An 18573-nucleotide genomic window follows, 5' to 3' on the forward strand; every position below is an offset into this window, starting at 1 on the left:
GTTCAACATATGTCCTGGGTGGGAATCGAACCCACGACCTCCGATATAGCAGTCATTGTCTGACTAAAACAGATTTATTTACCCAGTCATCATTATGTGGTAGTGGTAGACATGTTTAATAAAAAACGCGTGTGTTTTTTGTCATATTTTGTAAAAATCTGTTGCGCCGTTTAAAAATTTAGGTGAAATTTTTTTATTGCTGCGAGATTTTTTTATTTTACCTTATATTGAAAACATGAGTGGTATCTCTAAGCTAGTATATACTTATGTCATATTGTACTCACCATCTCGTTGCGATCTAATGAACTCAGCGTTAATGTCGCGGCCGTTTGAGAACCGCGATCTGCCCCACGACGAGGAGGTTTGTTCCGAATTCCTGTTTAAATGAGATTTTTTATAGTTTATTATGAAAATTGTAATAATTATCTATATGTATATAGGTTTAAAAAGTCTGACAACCAGTCTAACTAAGGGGTATCGTGTTGTCTGTAACTGGGTTGAGGAGGTCAGATAGGCAGTCGCTCCTTGTAAAACACTAGCACTTAGCTGAAACCGGTTAGACTGGAAGCCGACCCCAACATAGTTGGGAAAAGGCTAAGATGATGATGTATATAGGTTTAACGATGAATACATTTCGTGGAGATTAATTCATATTCTCAAGTAAGACTTTGTCACTTAAATGAGAATACAATTTAAAATTTATCATTATTATAGTTGTTATAAGTACCCATCACCAGACATCATATCCTTATGAACCTACAACGCGAATTAAAAAAATAAACGCACCGTACGGCCTAAAACAGTTGAATAGATTTGAATAGAATCAGATTGTTCTCTAGAAATTATTATTAGACATGTTGAGACAAAATCGGTAAAGACATTGCAAGATTTTTAAGAGAGGTGTTATAAGTTTGGTCGCTGACTGCATCTCCTAAACGGGCGAACTAATGGATATGGTTTTTTTATATTGCTTTAAATTTAATAAAGTTGATAAGTAAAGTATCTGTTTATATATTTTACCTGAGTACGACTTCAGTGGCATCGTCCTCCTGTGGCGGTTGGCGCGGCGGTAGGGACGGCAACACAGCTGATTCTATACAATAACAAATAAACCAATCAATATTGACATAATAAAGAATAATACAATGCAACACAATGATCACAGGCAAAGCTACGTTTGATGCGGTTGCTCCGTAGATGGGTGACCATCTATGACATACAGAGTTTGTTTAATGGTCACGGCTGTTATTTATACATCTTGGACAGTCGTTCCAGCTAGTCAGAAGCTTGAAAGTCTGACAATCAGTCTAACTAAGGGGTATCGTGTTGCCCTTGCCATAGGTAACTGGGTTGAGGAGGTCAGATAGGCAGTCGCTCCTTGTAAAACACTGGTACTTAGCTGAATCAAGATAGATCGCAATATATTTGGGAAAGGGCTAGTTAATATGAAACTTGCATTGAAATGGACTAGGGCTTTGAAATTGGGCTTAAATATTGTATATTTAAAAATAATGGAATATGTACAGAGCACTTTTTGGGTAATTTTAACCCGGAATTCCCATTAAAACGGGAACTACCGCGCGCTGTAAACTGAAGTCCACGCAGACGCAGTCGCGGGCATCAGCTAGTATAACGTAACTCACCGATGACTCGCTCTGGCGTGGCGGACACTCTCTGCTGGCTGTTCCTGTGCTCCTGAAGGATCTCGGCCTGTGATCGAGGCTTCCGTTCTGGCTCGGGGGACGAGTTGTTCGACGACGATGATTCTGCGTTTCTGATGAAGGGGGAAGGGGAGGAAGACTATATTTTTGATTTCTCTTTAGTGTAATGTACAAAAACCTCGTGTCGCGGTGTACGAAAGTGTATCTCGGAATCGGTTCGATTCATTCTCATGATATTTGGAGCGTATTCGGTAACTTTGAGAATCGGACATTTTTTTTTTTGTGTACCATGGCAAAACAACGTTTGTTCGAAAAACTAGTTTTAGATATAAAATAACACTAACAATGTTACTTTACAAAACTTTCTCAATAGAATTGTGATTAATTGACATAATTTTTTCGTACATAATATATCTTTATAAGATAATTTACCCACGTTTTAATACACTCACTTTCTTGCAATTTACAACTATAAAAAAAAACTGGACCAATCTTCATAAAATTTGATTTTAAATTGAATTATAAACGTCACTATTTAGGGTTTTTAAATCTATTAATTATGTTTTTTGGGATCATGTTACTACACTGTGCAGCTTAGTCAAACTACAGTAATTTCTTGCTCTCATTAATGTATTTATGAACCTTCTTTCACGTGTTCATCTCGTAGTGTGATGAACCCTTAACGTACGTTACAACACTCCTTCCCTCTCCCTCTCTCCATATCTCCATCTCGTGTCTACTCACTCATGCAGCCTCCTGCGTATCTCGGCGGTGGGCGACTCTCCGGGCGGCGCCGCGGAGTACGGAGTCAGCTGTAGCTCGGGGGGCAACTGCGCGTGGAACGACAGCTTCGCTACCCATTCCTGTAAGTGTATATATTGGGTAAGTATAATAAAGAATGGTTTTAGATATTATTTGGAGGTTTTTCCTTAAGACTGTAGGGTTCTTATGAACCTTACAGATGTAAGAAAGTTATAATTGTTCCGTTAGTGACCGGAATATATAATATAATGTAATCTAGCGTAACAATTATATAGTATGGAACGAAAATAGGAAATCATTATATTGCATACTTTTAATTAATTATATAAACTTCCATGTACAATTTTGGTACATAAGGCGGACTTAATGCCGCAAGGCATTATCTACCAGTCAACCTTTGGGTCAAATGGAGAAGCAGGTGAAATAGGAACAACAGTACAATACGAAAAATTTAAAGTATTACACCTTAATAGTACAGAATCGATATCTACGCCCACATCTTTCCTCAGCAGTGGGATGTTACCTTCATGAGATCCTTGGTGGAGCAGGCGAAGAGATACTCAGCTCCGTCAGCGCCCGCCAGACGGAACACGTTGGCGCGCTTCGTGTAGTCACCTGCCGGCTCGCAACGGGCCTGAGACGAAAGAAAATTAAATGACATAAGGTTTAATAGCTGTCACACAACGCCATCTAGTCTCAAACTAAGCAATGCTTGTATTATGAGTACCAGACAACTGATAAACATACTTATATATCAAAATACGTACATATCTATACTAATATAAAAAGCTGAAGAGTTTTCTTGTTTGTTTGTTTGAACGCGCTAATCTCAGGAACTACTGGTTCAAATTGAAAAATTCTTTTTGTATTGAATAGACCATTCATCGAGGAAGGTTTTAGGCTATATACCATCACGCTGCGACTGATAGGAGCGAAGATAATGTGAAAAAAAATCTAACCACGCGGACGTAGTCGCGGGCCACAGCTAGTTAAAGATATATAATATTTGTTGCGGTTTATCCGATGTCCGATAAGTCTTTTCTAAGGATATATAGGAGTTCTCTTATTATATTAAAAATTATCCGTAATTAATGCGATAAAATTATGTTCCAACACTTAAAGATTTATTTGTGTTATACTTTATAATGTAAAGTTTCAAACAGTAATTTAAAAAATCTTCAATATATATATATACAGTAACTTTCGTAATGATGATTCATTATTAAACGATGTAACGCCGAACTGACACCCCGTCAGCTCATGAATAAGGACTCCGGTTGGGTCCGAAACTAGTCGAAACTATTAAATGATGTAACGGTTTACTCAAGCGTATTTATCGGGGTAGCCCGACTAGTTTTAAAAATATAGTCGAAACTGTCTATAAATACTTGTTGCATCATTCAACAATTTACATCAAAACACATTTTTAAATAACTTTCAACAACAATAAACACACAAACAGACTCACATTGAGTATCGCGACGGGCGGGGCTGCGGCCTTAGCACTAGCGAAGTCCAACTCGTCCCTGAAGAAGCACAGCAGCTGTCCGCACAGGACGGAGTAGTACGAGCGCCACGAGCGCACTGTCGCTCGCTTGCCGCCGCAGCCAGCCTCCTGCTTGCGCTCCAGGTAGCCTGGGGACAAGGGTCACGAGGATATAGTGGGATGATGGGGATGTTTTTAAGAAGTAAACGCGTTTGATTCGTAGATGGGTGACCATCTTTGTCATAAATGTGGGTCCCGGCTGTTATTCATACATCTTTGACAGTCGTTACAGGCAGTCAGAAGCTTGCAAAGTCTGACAACCAGTCTAACCAAGGGGTATCGTGTTGCCCAGGTAACTGGGTTGAGGAGGTCAGATAGGCAGTCACTCCTTGTAAAACACTGGTACTTCACTGAATCCGGTTAGACTGGAAGCCGACCTCAACATAGTTGGGAAAAGGCTAAGATGATGATGACAACGCCATCTAGTCTCAAACTAAGCATAGCTTGTATTATGAGTACTATACTAACTTATACGAATACTTATACCTATATACATATTTAATATAGATAAATTACACCTAAACACAGAACACATCGTAGTCATCACACAAACATTTGTCCTGGGTGGGTATCGAACCCACGACCTCCGGTATAGCAGTCAGGGTCACTAACTACTACACCAACAGGTCTAAGACATTAGGATATTATTATTAATCACCTCAAGAGTCCTCTCGTGGTCTTATCCCATCACTTAGGGGGTAATATTGATCAGTATTTGGGGGTAAGTATAAGTACCTTCAATCTCCACGGGCGGTAGATCAGCGATGTCCCCGCGGCGGTGTCGTCTGAAGCTCTGGGTTCGACGCCTGGTTGTGAACGATGGGGTACGTTTTGGTGTCTTTACAACCTAGTGGAACAAAATGGGGGTAATATTAGCAACGTGTCAAACGAAAAACCTAATTTATTTTATCTATTCATTTAGTGGAGCTCGTGGCTAAACTGCAACTGTACAAGTTGATCGATCACAGGTTAAGTTACGCTTTTTACGGTCTGTCAATGTATGGGTGACCGTTTGTGATAACGAGTTCCTGCGTGTTTCGGAAGGCACGTTAAATTTTGGCCCCAGCTGTTATTCACACATCTTTGACAGTCGTTACAAGTAAAAAGTCTGACAACCAGTCTAACCAAGGGGTATCGTGTTGCCCAGGTAACTGGGTTGAGGAGGTCAGATAGGCAGTCGCTCCTTGTATAACACTGGTACTTAGCTGAATCCGGTTAGACTGGAAGCCGACCCAACATAGTAAAGAGATGCAATAACAACTCATAACTTTTATTGCATTGTACATGTAATCGGTAAAACTTAATAATTAGATCAGATAGTCATCCTACATGCAAACACATGTTTATGGCAAATAAATTATTCTATTCTATACATAAATGCGGACAACATCACATACATTGTTCTGAACCCAAAGTAAGTTGCTAAAGCACTTGTGTTATGGAATTCAGATACAACGAAGGTACCACAAGCACCCAGACCCGAGACAATGTAGAAATGGGATTTTTACATTGACCCGACCGGGGATCGAACCCGGGACGTCAGAGCTAGCGACACCTTGAAACCGGTGAGTACACTATGTTTGACTTTAAGCTTTGAATTAAGTCAGGTTTGAATCAAACTCAGTAAAACTTACACTCATGCTCTCAGCTCGCTTGACATGTTGATCAGTCTTCGGCAGTCTGTCAAACTGTGGCGCCGGGGAGAGGGTCTCCTCTGATGATGCAGGAGCCACTGAGGTCTGGAGACGTTCCGCCTGGAGATAATAGGTTTTATTAGTTTAAACCGCTAATAGGCTATATAGGCTACTTTCTTGGAATTTTATCGGAAAGGCATTCGCTGAAAATACTGATCAATAATTGAATGATACTTGAAGAATACTGATAATAAATTGGCCTTTTCTATTATTTTTTAATGTCAAAATCTCGGTGTGTAGAGCTTGAAAAATTTCGATATGTTGATATGAAAAAAAAACAGGTTGGAAATTGCCTATTACCTATTCTTCCCAACTAATATTATAATGCGAAAGTAACTCTGTCTGTCTGTCTGTTACGCTTTCACGTCTAAACCACTGAACTGATTTTTATGAAATTTAGTACAGAGATAGAGTTGAACTTGAGAAAAAACAAAGGATAGTTTTTATCCCGGACTTTTGAAGAGTTCTCTTGGAAACGCGATATAACCGACCTTTTGATAATTATTTTATCACTTAACGTGAAATAGCATTTAACCCCACAAAAATCAAGTCAAATTCATTAGAAGTCAATTCGGAACGGCTCCCGTAATAAGAAATTTAATCCCTGTGTCGCGGGATTTACAAACATACATATGCACAAAGACACCCAGACTCAGAACAAGCATTCGTGGATCACACAAACGCTTGTCCTACGGGGATCGAACTAACACGTCGCGCAGTGGGTTTGGCGTGGTAACCTCAACCACTCGGCTATCCGTGCAGTCAAGTCAGTCATCCGTGAGATATATATCTGACCTCTCTGGTGTTAGGCGCGGGCGCGGTCTCCCTCCGCCTCTCCTCCGTGATCCTCTCCATCTCCCTGCGCCGGAACTGCTGCAGGCGCTCCGCCTCCTGCCGCTCCGCAGACCGGCGCCGCGCCTGCTCCTCCTCGTCACGCTGCTCTTTGAAGGCTTGTTCCACCTTAGAAAATATATAAAATGTTAAGAAGTTACCTGGTCGAGGCATTAAATAATTACCGATTTATTCAATTAACAACAAAACTAAATTTAATATTAACATCTTTAAAATATATCAATACATAATGAACAATGTACATATTTTACAATGCGTCAAAAAAGACATCTGAATTATCGTTAATCATTACCAAATATATACGATTTTTGCTGTTTTTAATTTAAAAAGAAAACTTGTTGTGGTGGTCTATGCTTGTAAGAAAGAGTACAGGTTCGATCCCAGAGCACGCAAAGTTTCGACATAGGTATGTTAACGAAAACGTCACATGACTAAATTTTATATGTAATCTAATCTGAATTATTCTGACTTATAATAAGGGAAAATATAGTGATAGCCTAGATTCCAAATATTGGAATGTGAAATCTCATTAAGTGCCCCGCCAACTCCAAACTCCTAACTCCCCCGCACTCCCCCCATCTCCCAACTCCTAACTCCCCCGCACTCCCCCCAACTCTCAACTCCTAACTCGCCCCATCTCCTCCTAACTCCCCCTAAGTCCTCCCAGCACTAAATTCCCACTAACTCCTCCCAATTGCCCCAACTCCTCACCAGCGTGATCCTCTTCAAGGCATTGAACTTGTCCCTCTGCGCGTCGATGGTCTCCTCCAGGTCCCGGTGCCTGTTGATCAGCTCCTCGACCTGGGCGACACTCTCCCCGTACTTGCCGTCGCGAACGAGAGGCACTCTGTGAGAGAGAGATGGAATACTTTAGTCATAATAGTTTAGTATTACATCATTTAATAATGAATCAGTCTCACGATAGTTATTATAAAAATAGTATAATAGGTAATTGAACTAATTTTATAATAAATATCCAGCTACAAGTAAAAATAACCTATGTTCAATGTTTAGTTAAGCTTCGGTCATATATGACCGAAGACTAATTATCTTTAGACCGACAGCCTGTTTGACAGTCAGTCATCAACGATGACCGATTCAAAAAACACCTCACTCAGTTAATTTTAACCGATTTTTTCCAATCTTCTACTGTCATCGACTTTCAATCCCTAACCATGGTCAATCTTCGGTCACGGGTGACCGATTCTCAAATCCTTAATATCATTCACAACCAACAATTCTAATATACCTTCGGTCACCTGTGACCGATATTTAAAAAAAACTCAATTTTTATCCATTGACATACTATAATGACTCAAACTTAATTTCGCTCACCGGTGACCACCTGCTATCATTTAAAACCGACAACAATTTTAAAACCATTCGGTCACCGGTGACCGATGTTACAAAAAACTCAATTTTTTTTCTAAATTTCACCCCACGCTCGATCCCACCTGTTAGTTATCCAGTTGTCCAGGGCATCAGCGTCCCTCTTGAAGACCAGGGCGTCCAGGTGTTGCGTGTAGATCCTCTCGCGGTTGTTCCACGCCGCGTCCAGGTGGTCGCGGCGCGCGCGCAGTATTGACATCCGTTCTTCTATTTCGCTTGACATGAAGTGTCCCTCGGTCACTAGTTTTTCGCCTGTTGATGGTAAATAATATGTTTATGATGAAATTTTCTATGGGACCAAATGACATCTATTCCAATTTAAATGGAAAAGAATCAACAAAAACAGCCGACGAATTAGGAATGTCCTCCTTTTCGGAAAAGGTTGAAAAGTTTTCACATATATAAAATTAACCTCAAATTAGATTGAAAGTTTCGTTAATGGCACCCTACCGTGGGGCATGATACTGGCGCCCCACCGTGGGGCACAATAATAACACTTGAAAAAAATACTCGGCGTTTTCAAAAGAATTTCCTTGATCGATCTTCCCTCACAATCACTATAGAAAGCTTGGAGGGCATCCACCAGTCTGTCCCTACATACAAAGTAACAATACAAACAAAAATAAACCTTATTCCCTTATCATAAGACTCACCATCGCTATACAGAGTCTGGAAGGCCTCTTCTTTAGCCTCTATCTCCACTTTGATGTCTCTGTGTCTGGCTAGCAGCCTCTCAGCTCCAGACACATCGGTAGCCAGGTCCGGGGCGGTGACCCGAGCGAGGGTCTCGTTGGTCCAGGCACTGGGGGGTTAATGAGTAAATAAGGGTTAAAATATGTTGGGAAAGTTTTTTTTATATTGCCTATTTTGGATCCCACTGCTGGGCAAAGGCCTCCCCCTTTTTATTCCAAGAGGAAAGTTATTTTTATTATAATAATCCACGACTTTCACACAACGCCATCTAGTTTCAAACTAAGCAAAGCTTGTATTATGAGTACTAGACAACTTATATATTTGTGTGATCCACGAATGCTTGTCCTGAGTCTGGGTGTCTTGTGCATGTGACTTGTATGTTTGTGAAACCTCCCGCGATATGAGGATTAAACTCCTTACCGCGGGAGACCTTTCCTCTCTGAACAAACCCAGTATAAGAACAATTTAACACAACTTTTTTTATATTCCCGTGTGATCATTTAAGCGGGCAAACCCGCGGGCAACAGCTAGTATCCCTATATACTCACAGAAGTTCCTGATAAGTGTCGAAGTACGCCTGCAGCTGTCCCGCCAGCTCCAGCTGCTGCGTGCACTGGTCTGCGCGCGTGACGAGAGACTCCAGGGCTTCCGTCACGTCCTCCAGCTTCGCGGAGACATGCTCCTTGGCGTCCGGGAAGGCTGTGCCCAGGCTGGAAGGAGAAGGAGCGATGAGTGATAGAGATACACTATTATATACTATTGGCCTCACCACGTGGTCCAAGTAACTCTACGGCTAAATTGTTTAATTTTTTTAAGTCATTTGCTAATAGCCGGGGTACGTTACGAACTTGGATAAAATTAATATAGTTTAAATCAATATTCAGTATTAAAAGTGTGAGGATAATGCCGTTATCAACTTGTGTTACTTTTTTCAGGAGAATCGTAATTTGACCTTTAAAAAGTGCTACTGAGTAGCCTAATTTGAATAACTAAGTTTTGATTTTGATTTCATTGGTAATTTAAAGTTGTTTTTGAGCTAAATTCGAATAATAATTGTTTAATTGTAGGTACATCTTTATACAATATAAAAGTTAACAGTAAGTTTCTTTTGGCTGGTTTTTAAGATCACACAAGTGGGCCTTGCTCTCGGAATCGAACCCACGGTCAGGGTCAACGAGATGTCTGCTGAGGCTAATGCCTGCCGGAGCAGCAGGATTGTCTGAAAGGGTTACCGTGGCCCCGGTACACGAAGGGCAGAGGAAGGAACATCGGAGGGTTTTATAAGGTAGAAATCTGATACTCGCTTCTATTTCTCTTTCCTTCCACACTTAATGATTTCACAAGCAGAATAAAGAGGTTTTTAGTATAATAGTCAAGGTCATAGCCACTAGAACATGAGTTAATTAACCACTTGACCATTTAGCCACTAATTAATTTTTTAATTAATTTTAATTATTTTTTTTTGATCGGGGTGAAACTCTAATGACTTCAACCCACGGCGAGGGGATATGTCGGACTCCCACCGACTAAAAACACCCCGGGCCCCTTCAACTGCCTGAGCCAGAGCTACGGGATCGCTCGCGCATGCCTCAGCGCGACTCTGACCGTTCTGGCCACTAGACCTACACACCACTTATCACCACTATCACCACACTGACCGGTCAGCCTCCTCCTGCAGCTTGTCATGCGCGGCTCTGATGGCGTCCAGGTCGGCCCTGAGCGCGTGAAGACTCCGCTTCTGCGCGTGCAGCTCGTGGAGACTCCGCGGCGGGAGGCTGTCGCTGCCGAGGGCGGAGTCCTTCTCGCCCACCCAGGCCGCGGTCTCCTCGGCCGAGCGGTCGAACTCGTGCACCTGCCGGGCCCCCGCTAAGGCCTGCGAAGATAGATATAAATAAGTAAATCAAAAGTCATTTATTCAAATTAGGCTACTAAGTAGCACTCTTTGAAGGTCAGATTACATTGGACAGGATCCAGTTTCGCCCAACCAAAATAAATGCGGACAACATCACATACATTGTTCTGAACCCAAAGTAAGTTGCTAAAGCACTTGTGTTATGGAATTCAGATACAACGAAGGTACCACAAACACCCAGACCCGAGACAATGTACATGTGAATTTTTACATTGCCCCGACCGGGGATGGAACCCGGGACCTCAGAGCTAGGGACACCTTGAAACCGGTGCGTACGCCACTCCACCACGGAGGTCGTCATAATCAGAACCTTATATCAAAAATTAAACCTGGATTCTCTTACAAATTTAGGATTTCTTTACATACGATTGATCATTACAATTCATATTTTTACCCTTATTTATATTCAGTAGATACTTACTAAATCAAATATTATTAAATTGATAATTATACGTTCTGCACAATATACACGGTGATTTTTTAGTCGTCTCACAAAAGCAGACCAGTTCATGTATCCGACGTAAAATACCCCCAGGCGCGATTATTATTTTTTTATCATCAACTAAGATACTAAGTACGAAGAAAAATTAAACAAGAGAAATCTGAAATATACTCTTAAAAATTGATAAAAACGGCGCCGCCCGCGCCTTTCGCCATTGTTACAAGGCTCGGACCGCGCTCGCAACAGAGCTGTGTTTCTAAAAAACTACGAATTGCATCATAAAATTGAATAAAAATTGTATTTAATTTTTTTTCAAATCTCATAAATGCCTATTTTTTTATCATGAACGTGTTCTAGTCATTGGATACATGAACTGGGCTGCTTTTGTAAGACGACAAAAAAATCACGGTGTATAATATGAAGCTGTCACAATATTTGTCCTCAATGGACTCCTAAACCACTTAACCGATCATAATAAAATTCGCACACCATGTGCAGTTCGATCCAACTTGAGAGATAGGAGAGTTTAAATCTCAAGTTATAGTCGCAATTTCTTCTAACCACGCGGACGAAGTCGCGGGCAACAGCTAGTATCATATAAGAATATCACACGAATATTATAACGAAAGAAAAATATATCTGAGAGATAGTGAGTGTTTTCATGCATGTGTTTTAAAGAGCGGGCGATACTAGAAGCTGTCTTTGTAAAATTGACCTTCAATAAGTGCTAATTTGCAGCCTAGTTTGAACAAATGAATTTTGATTATGTTACGACTTCACACTCAAACGGGTGGACCGATTTCGATGAAATATCATGTTAAGGTAGCCGACACCTTACATTGACACATCTATATCTATACTAATATATAAAGCTGAAGAGTTTGTTTGATTGTTTGAACGCGTTTATCACAGGAACTACTGGTCCAAACTGAAAAATTCTTTTTGCGTTGAATATACCATTCATCGAGGAAGGCTTTAGTTAGACTACTAGGAGCGAAGATACAGAGGAAAATGTGAAAAAAAAACAGGGCAGGTATAAATCATAACTTATATCTTCTACCCACGGGGACGAAGTCGCGGGCAACAGCTAGTACATAATAATATTCTACTCTTATCCGACTTCGTTAAAACATTTACCTCCTAGTAATGTTTTTACATCTATATCCGATATCCGAGACTAGTTTTACATAAAACTGTATATTTCTGAAGTCCTTACCTCCTGCCTAGCCAACGCTAGTTCCTTCAGATCGTCCCACAGCCCCTTGATGTCATCTATCCTCTGTTTCACTCTGTCTGCTTCTGGCGTGTTCTCTTCTAGAAGCACGCTGCCTGCCTCGCAGACGCCTTCGATGCGACCTTCGTTGGCTACGGAAGAAAAACGATAAATTAATCAGAAAAAGCAAAAAAGGGGTCTAATATTATTAAGATGTTGCGTTCATCCTGCCATAGACCACACTCCCACAGAATACGATGTGCAATTTGCTCATATTCACTGTTTGCCGCTGAACACTGACGTAATGGTGAAACGACAAGTTTAAATGAAAATAATTTGCTTTTAAAGTTACCATGACCTGTAAGGAACTGGGCTACACAATGATCAATCTCTATCCAAGTCCTCTCCAGCCGCTCATGGAAGTACGGAAAAACTGGTAGGTGGTGACGGCCCTTAATAGACGTTTCCCATCTAACCTGCCGTTCCACCCATCTGGTTGTTAATTGTTGAAAAACGAAACGACTCCCGCAGTAAAGAATTTAATCCTTATGTCGCGGGGGATTTCACAAACATACAGGTCACATGCACAAAGATAACCAGACTCAGGACAAGCATTCGTGGATCACACACATGTTTGCCCTGCGCGGGGATCAAACCGCGCGCAGGGGGTTTGTCGTGGTGACCTCAACCACTCGGCTATCCGTGCCGTCTAATTCTGGTTTAAATTATCCGTCGACCTGTCTACGGTCACAATAAGGTATCTCTCTCTCAATCTCTCCTTCTCTCTCTCTCTCACCTTGCAGCTGCGCGAGGAAGTTATCGAAGGCCTGCTGCAGAGTCTCAACATGCTCGACATCCAGGCCGTACTCCTCGCTGGCGGCCGTCGTCATCTGCTCCCCGATCCACTCCTGGACTTCCTCGCATTCTTGGACGAACCTGGGTGAGATAGTGTTGTATGGAATAGGTGTTTATGATTATAGTAAAAAGAATATTATAGCGAATATAGAAAATAATAATTAAAGTATTCTTGAATGAGAATTTCTGCTAGACTTCAGATGATTTCAATTTATAAAAAGTGCCAAAGTTCGTATGTATGTTTGGTAGGCTTTTATGCAAAAACCGTTAACCGATTTAGACGAAACTTGGTACACAGATAGTTTATTAACCTAGATTAACACAGAACAGTTTTATCCTGAATTATGTTCCCGTAGGATCATTTAGGTAACAGCTGATACATACATAATATATTATATACAAAATACGCTCAAAAATATCAAAAATTATCATACTCATCACACAAACATTTGTCTTACGTGGGAATCGAACTCACGACCTCCGGTATAGCAGTCAGGGCTTCTCACCACTAGACCAACAGGCCAGTCATAACTATTACTAGCCTGTGCCACTTACTTGAAGTATTTGAGGCTCTGCTGAAGCCGCTGTTGGCGTTTAGCTGACAACAGCTTCATATCCTCGTACGTAGACTTGAGCTCTTCTATTCTCTTCTGGATTTGTTCTCCGTCGATAGTGGCGCGTTCCTGGTAGAAGAAGAATTTATAAATATTTTAATCCTTGTAGTCTTGTACTAATAATTGGAGGAGCTCGTGGCTGTGCTATAACCGCATAAGTGATTCGATCACAGGTTAAGCTATACTTGACGCGGTTGGTCCGTAGATGGGTGACCATCTTTGTCATAGCGAGTTCCTCCGTGTTTCGGAAGGCACGTTAAATCGTGGGTCCCGGCTGTTATTCTTAAATCTTTGACAGTCGTTACAGGTAGTCAGAAGTTTGAAAAAGTCTGACAGCCAGTCTAACCAAGGGGTGTCGTGTTGCCCAAGTAACTGGGTTGAGGAGGTCAGATAGGCAGTCGCTCCTTGTAAAACACAGGTACTTAGCTGAAACCGGTTGGACTGGAATCCGACCACAACATAATTGGGAAAAGGCTAGGCCGATGATGAGTCTTGAACTAAGAATTTTGGTCTATATGTCGCGGGGGGTTTCACAAACATTCAAGTCAAAAGCACAAAGATAGAATCGGGACAAGCATTCGTGGATCACACAAATGCTTGTCCTACGGGGATCGAACCAGCGTCTCGTCACTCACGGTGGGTTTAGCGAGGTGATCTTATTATAGAAATGAATTCCGTTCCCGTTCAATTTTGATTTTATTGATTGCAGGTTATACATATTAAAAAGGTTTTTTAAATCATAATTTGTTAGGTATTTCTTGCAATTGTACCTAGTTTAACTACGTTTTTATACACTAACTTTCTTGTATGTTTGTCGCACAAGTTGAATTTTTGCAACTCAATTTTAGACACTTCCCGATAAGCTAGCAGGCTGAAATTTTCAGGGTAGCTTCAAACCCGATCACAATGCCATTTACAACTATCAAAAAGACTAAACCGATTTTGATAAAATTTGAATGGAGTGACATAAAAACGTGGGTGTTTAGTTATTTTTTATCTTTAGTATAACTCACCATAAGTCCAGCGGCGGTCTTCTCCAACTTGCCGACGGTGGCATCGAATCCGGTGACCTCTCTCTGCAGCGCGTCCAGCCTCCTGACCAGCGCCAGCGCGGAGTCCTCGTCACGGCCCACGTCTGAGGAGATGAGGACTGTGCGGCGCTCCAGGAGCCAGGCCTCGGCTTCTGATATCTCGGACATCAACTAGATAACAAGGAAATTAGGTTAAGATGTGTGAAGGGTAAAACTGGAGACAGATGGACCGCATTTCTACTGCAAATTGTATTTTAAGTGCAGTTTGAATGCAGTTGGCACGACTGCAATAGAACTGCAATTTGCGGTTGAATTGCAGTTGATTTGAGGTTCGTCTGTCCAAGGTTAAAGTTGTTCTGTGAAGTGTATTTATTAATATTTATTTATTTATTACAAATGCACAAAGACACCCAGAATCAAGGTCAAGCATTTGTCGATCCCACAAACGCTTGTTTTACTCGGGGATCGAACCCGCGAGACGTCGAGCTCATTGGGTCAAAGCTCATAGTGGAATTGTTGACTTGTGCTAAGTGTGTGTGTTACCTGCAGCAGCTCGCAGCGGTCCCCGAGCAGGCGCGCGCGCGCGGCGGCCGCAGCCCGCAGCAGGCTGTGCGCGGCCGCCAGCTCGCGCGCGCGTCCCTCCAGTCGCGCCGCCGCGAAGTGTCCGCGTCGGGAGAGCTGCCCCGCGCGGCTCGTCACAGACTTTATTATCGGCTCTCTGTGGAATAAAACACAATTATAAAAAGGCGGTTCTGGGAAGGAACATGGGTTTTAGTCAGTAGAAGTCTGATCCCCCATCCCAAAGCGGATTTAATAATTTCCCATGAGGAAAATAAGAAGAGGTAACACACATCCAGGCCAGTCAAATAGGCCATTCTTTTTTATCAAGTTTAACTCTAAAAACTCTCACTAAAATTGTTCTTAAAAAATCTATTAATATAACTATGCCTAAGTTTAGAAAGCTCAATGAATGGTAAATTCAATGTAAATTTTACACAATTACCTAGCCAAAAGCTCAGCTTCTAAAGCCAGATGTTTCTTCAGCATCGCCTGTGCCTCAGCCAGCGTCGAACCTGCCTCCTCTTGATGGACAGCCGCCTCTCTCTCTTGCAACCTGTTAGGAATATTACAATTCATATTTTTCAGCAGTGGTCTACTAAAGGCTGATGATGAAGAGATGAGTTTAAAATCGCTGGAGTATTATCACTATAGATAAATATTGACAGCAATATTCTTCTACGATTCAATTCCATCCAAAGGTTTTTTGACGCTTGTAAATAATGTATATTTTTCTTTTTATATTGATAAAGTTTTAAAAATGTAAATATTAGTTTAGTTTAATTTATTTAAAAATGTATATTTATATCAATACTTGATAATAAACAATTAATATCCAAAGGTTGTCTAGAAGAGATTGCTTTTTAGCGATAGGACCGCCTTTTGTACTCATCATATTTGTTTGTATTGTCCTAATTTGTTTTGTCCTTAAGGTGTACAATAGAGAATATTCTATTGTTAGCCTCTTTTACTTGCATTTTTGATAATGCTACTTTTTTTTTAAAGATAATAAATAAATAAATGAATGCGGACAACATCACATAGTTCTGAACCCAAAGTAAGTTGCTAAAGCACTTGTGTTATGGAATTCAGATACAACGAAGGTACCACAAACACCCAGACCCGAGACAATGTAGAACTGTGTTTTTTCTTACATTGACCCGGCCGGGGATCGAACGCGGGACCTCAGAGCTAGCGACACCTTGAAACCGGTGTGTACGCCACTCGACCACGGGGGTCGTCAAAGAAAGATGAAGTTAATGATGGCGTAAAGATTTGAAAACTATATAAAATGCACCCTTTTTTATTACCAATGCAAGATGGATACCGCTGTCGTGATTTAAGGGTAGGCTTCCCTGAACATTTATTGTTTTTTTTTTACGTCAATCGGTTAATAAATACAAAGTTATGCCAATTTAGAGAATTTTTAGAAATATATCTAAATATATTAATGATAGGCGTTTCTTCATGCACGTTGGGTTTGGCGTGATAATCTGTACTAAACGGCTATCTGTGCAGTAAAGTCAATACTATTTCATTGATACAAAGTCACATTGAAAATCAGCGCTGTAAGACTGTCTAGACCTTGTTAGTACATCGCAAAGCATGGCTAATAATTTCCTTTGTATATTGTGTTTTTAACTACTTATCATGTACACCCTTGTACGTCATATTTTGTAACGTTGTGTTTTTTACTGTTTTGTGTTTACACAAATTATTAGCTAGCATGCTGAAATTTTCAGGGTAGCTTCAAACCCGAGGACAATGCAATTTACAACTATAAAAACTTGGATAAAAGAAATTGGATAAAATTTGACATTTAAAAACGTGGGTGTTTTTTTTAAATCTATTAATTATTTACATTCTACAGACAAAATCCAACATCTTTCTACCATAGTTTCAAACTGAGTACTGACCATCGGAACTCCTCGTCCGCGTCCCTGTCCCAGCGGTGCAGCAGCGCGGCGTCCTCCAGGTTGTCGCGACGGTTCTGCATCGGCTCCTGCAGCTGCCGGTATCTGAGGACAAAACATCGTAAATATGGGAAGACGAGAAGAAAGTCAGTGAAATGAAATGAAATCACTTATTCTGTAAATAGGATTGACGTCATCACTTTCACATGTCATTTTTTAAGCTAGCTGTAGTCGATATTTCCTAGCAGGTTACCCTGAGAAGAAACGTCGAAACAAACTCCCTGAGTTTGTTTCCATATTGATTCCATTTGTTGCCATAGCATCTTTTTAAGTCCAGACAGTGTAGTTTTTGGCTTTGACTGGCCTTTGGAAGAAAGAGCCAGATCGATCTTCTGTGAAACAGTGATGTCACAGAAGGAGGCGGCGGAGCGCGTTCGGGAAACTGACCCCAGCGCGCCCGCCATACGCCGACGTCGAGTGGGGCGGCGCAGAGCCGCGCATGAGCGCGCTCTCCCGCCCTAACTAGGGTTCTGGGCGACGGCACGCGGGTGTCTGTCGTCCGAGTATATTACCCACGGCGGTGGGAAACATTCGGTGCTATGGATACGGTCCCAATATGAGGCCGACGCTCTTTACACGTCGGCCTCCACACAACACAAGAAAGTGACCTACCGGCCCACATTACTGGCCGGTGGAAGCCCGCGGTCGGTGTATGAAGGATTGCAACGCATTGCCATACACCGACATAAAAACGCAGATGACGTAGCACGGCGGTTCAGGTTTAGTCAGTAAAAGTCTGACACTACCCATTTCCTCCCCCGAGGGAGTGGGTGTCCATGAGGATTTCCCCCGCCTAAACAAAAAAAAAAAAAAAGGCCTGCGGCATCAAGTGGCCCGCCCGCCCCGAGTGGCCCTTGCAGGTCAACCATTTATAAGGTAAGGTAAGGAGTATAAGGAGATAGATTAAATTCCCTCATTATTTCTCTAAACTGTAGTGGGTTAAAAATCACAATAAATCACCTTTTAACAGCATGGTCAGCTTTCGTTAGGATCTCTTCAGCCATGAAGTGCTTGCTGTCTGCGAGCTGGCGCGCGTTGTCAGCGAGCTGTGTGGCCAGCTCGGCCTTGCTGGAGGCTTGCTGTTCCAGGCGGGTGTGGCGCTTCAGCAGGGCTAGCACTGAGGCCAGGTCTTTACCTAGGTGGAAAGATAGGAAAAAAATAAATACGAGTGTTAATGACCATAAGACTTAGCTTTAACTTCTTTTGCTACATATCAAATTAAATCAAAAGTAATTTATTCAAATTAGTTCTTCATCTCTATGTTTATATAAATTTATTTTACACATATTCCTAAATAATTACTAACTAAACCATAAGAGAGACAACATCTTACAAGATCATACATCTATACTCTATACTAATATATAAAGCTGAAGAG

General features: G+C 41.4%; 1 protein-coding gene across 5 annotated transcripts in view; it reads right to left on the minus strand.

The window, feature by feature from the left end:
- LOC113507246 (spectrin beta chain, non-erythrocytic 1) overlaps positions 1 to 18573 on the minus strand; it is a 94681-nt gene that overhangs the window by 6722 nt on the left and 69386 nt on the right. For all 5 annotated transcript variants that reach the window (XM_026890125.1, XM_026890121.1, XM_026890126.1 and 2 more), the window contains exons 61-82: positions 18156 to 18330; positions 17139 to 17240; positions 15668 to 15778; positions 15208 to 15382; positions 14647 to 14835; positions 13575 to 13702; positions 12961 to 13100; positions 12168 to 12316; positions 10256 to 10470; positions 9146 to 9307; positions 8558 to 8706; positions 7970 to 8156; positions 7227 to 7362; positions 6459 to 6623; positions 5604 to 5723; positions 4705 to 4816; positions 3892 to 4058; positions 2947 to 3057; positions 2406 to 2524; positions 1644 to 1774; positions 1021 to 1093; positions 285 to 376 (exon numbers count right to left, since the gene is read on the minus strand). In XM_026890125.1, coding sequence (XP_026745926.1) covers positions 285 to 376; positions 1021 to 1093; positions 1644 to 1774; positions 2406 to 2524; positions 2947 to 3057; positions 3892 to 4058; positions 4705 to 4816; positions 5604 to 5723; positions 6459 to 6623; positions 7227 to 7362; positions 7970 to 8156; positions 8558 to 8706; positions 9146 to 9307; positions 10256 to 10470; positions 12168 to 12316; positions 12961 to 13100; positions 13575 to 13702; positions 14647 to 14835; positions 15208 to 15382; positions 15668 to 15778; positions 17139 to 17240; positions 18156 to 18330 — 3108 coding nt within the window. The remainder of the gene's footprint in view (positions 1 to 284; positions 377 to 1020; positions 1094 to 1643; positions 1775 to 2405; positions 2525 to 2946; positions 3058 to 3891; positions 4059 to 4704; positions 4817 to 5603; positions 5724 to 6458; positions 6624 to 7226; positions 7363 to 7969; positions 8157 to 8557; positions 8707 to 9145; positions 9308 to 10255; positions 10471 to 12167; positions 12317 to 12960; positions 13101 to 13574; positions 13703 to 14646; positions 14836 to 15207; positions 15383 to 15667; positions 15779 to 17138; positions 17241 to 18155; positions 18331 to 18573) is intronic.

This window comes from Trichoplusia ni, unplaced genomic scaffold, assembly GCF_003590095.1.
Source record: "Trichoplusia ni isolate ovarian cell line Hi5 unplaced genomic scaffold, tn1 tig00001227, whole genome shotgun sequence".
Taxonomy (NCBI): Eukaryota; Metazoa; Arthropoda; class Insecta; order Lepidoptera; family Noctuidae; genus Trichoplusia; species Trichoplusia ni.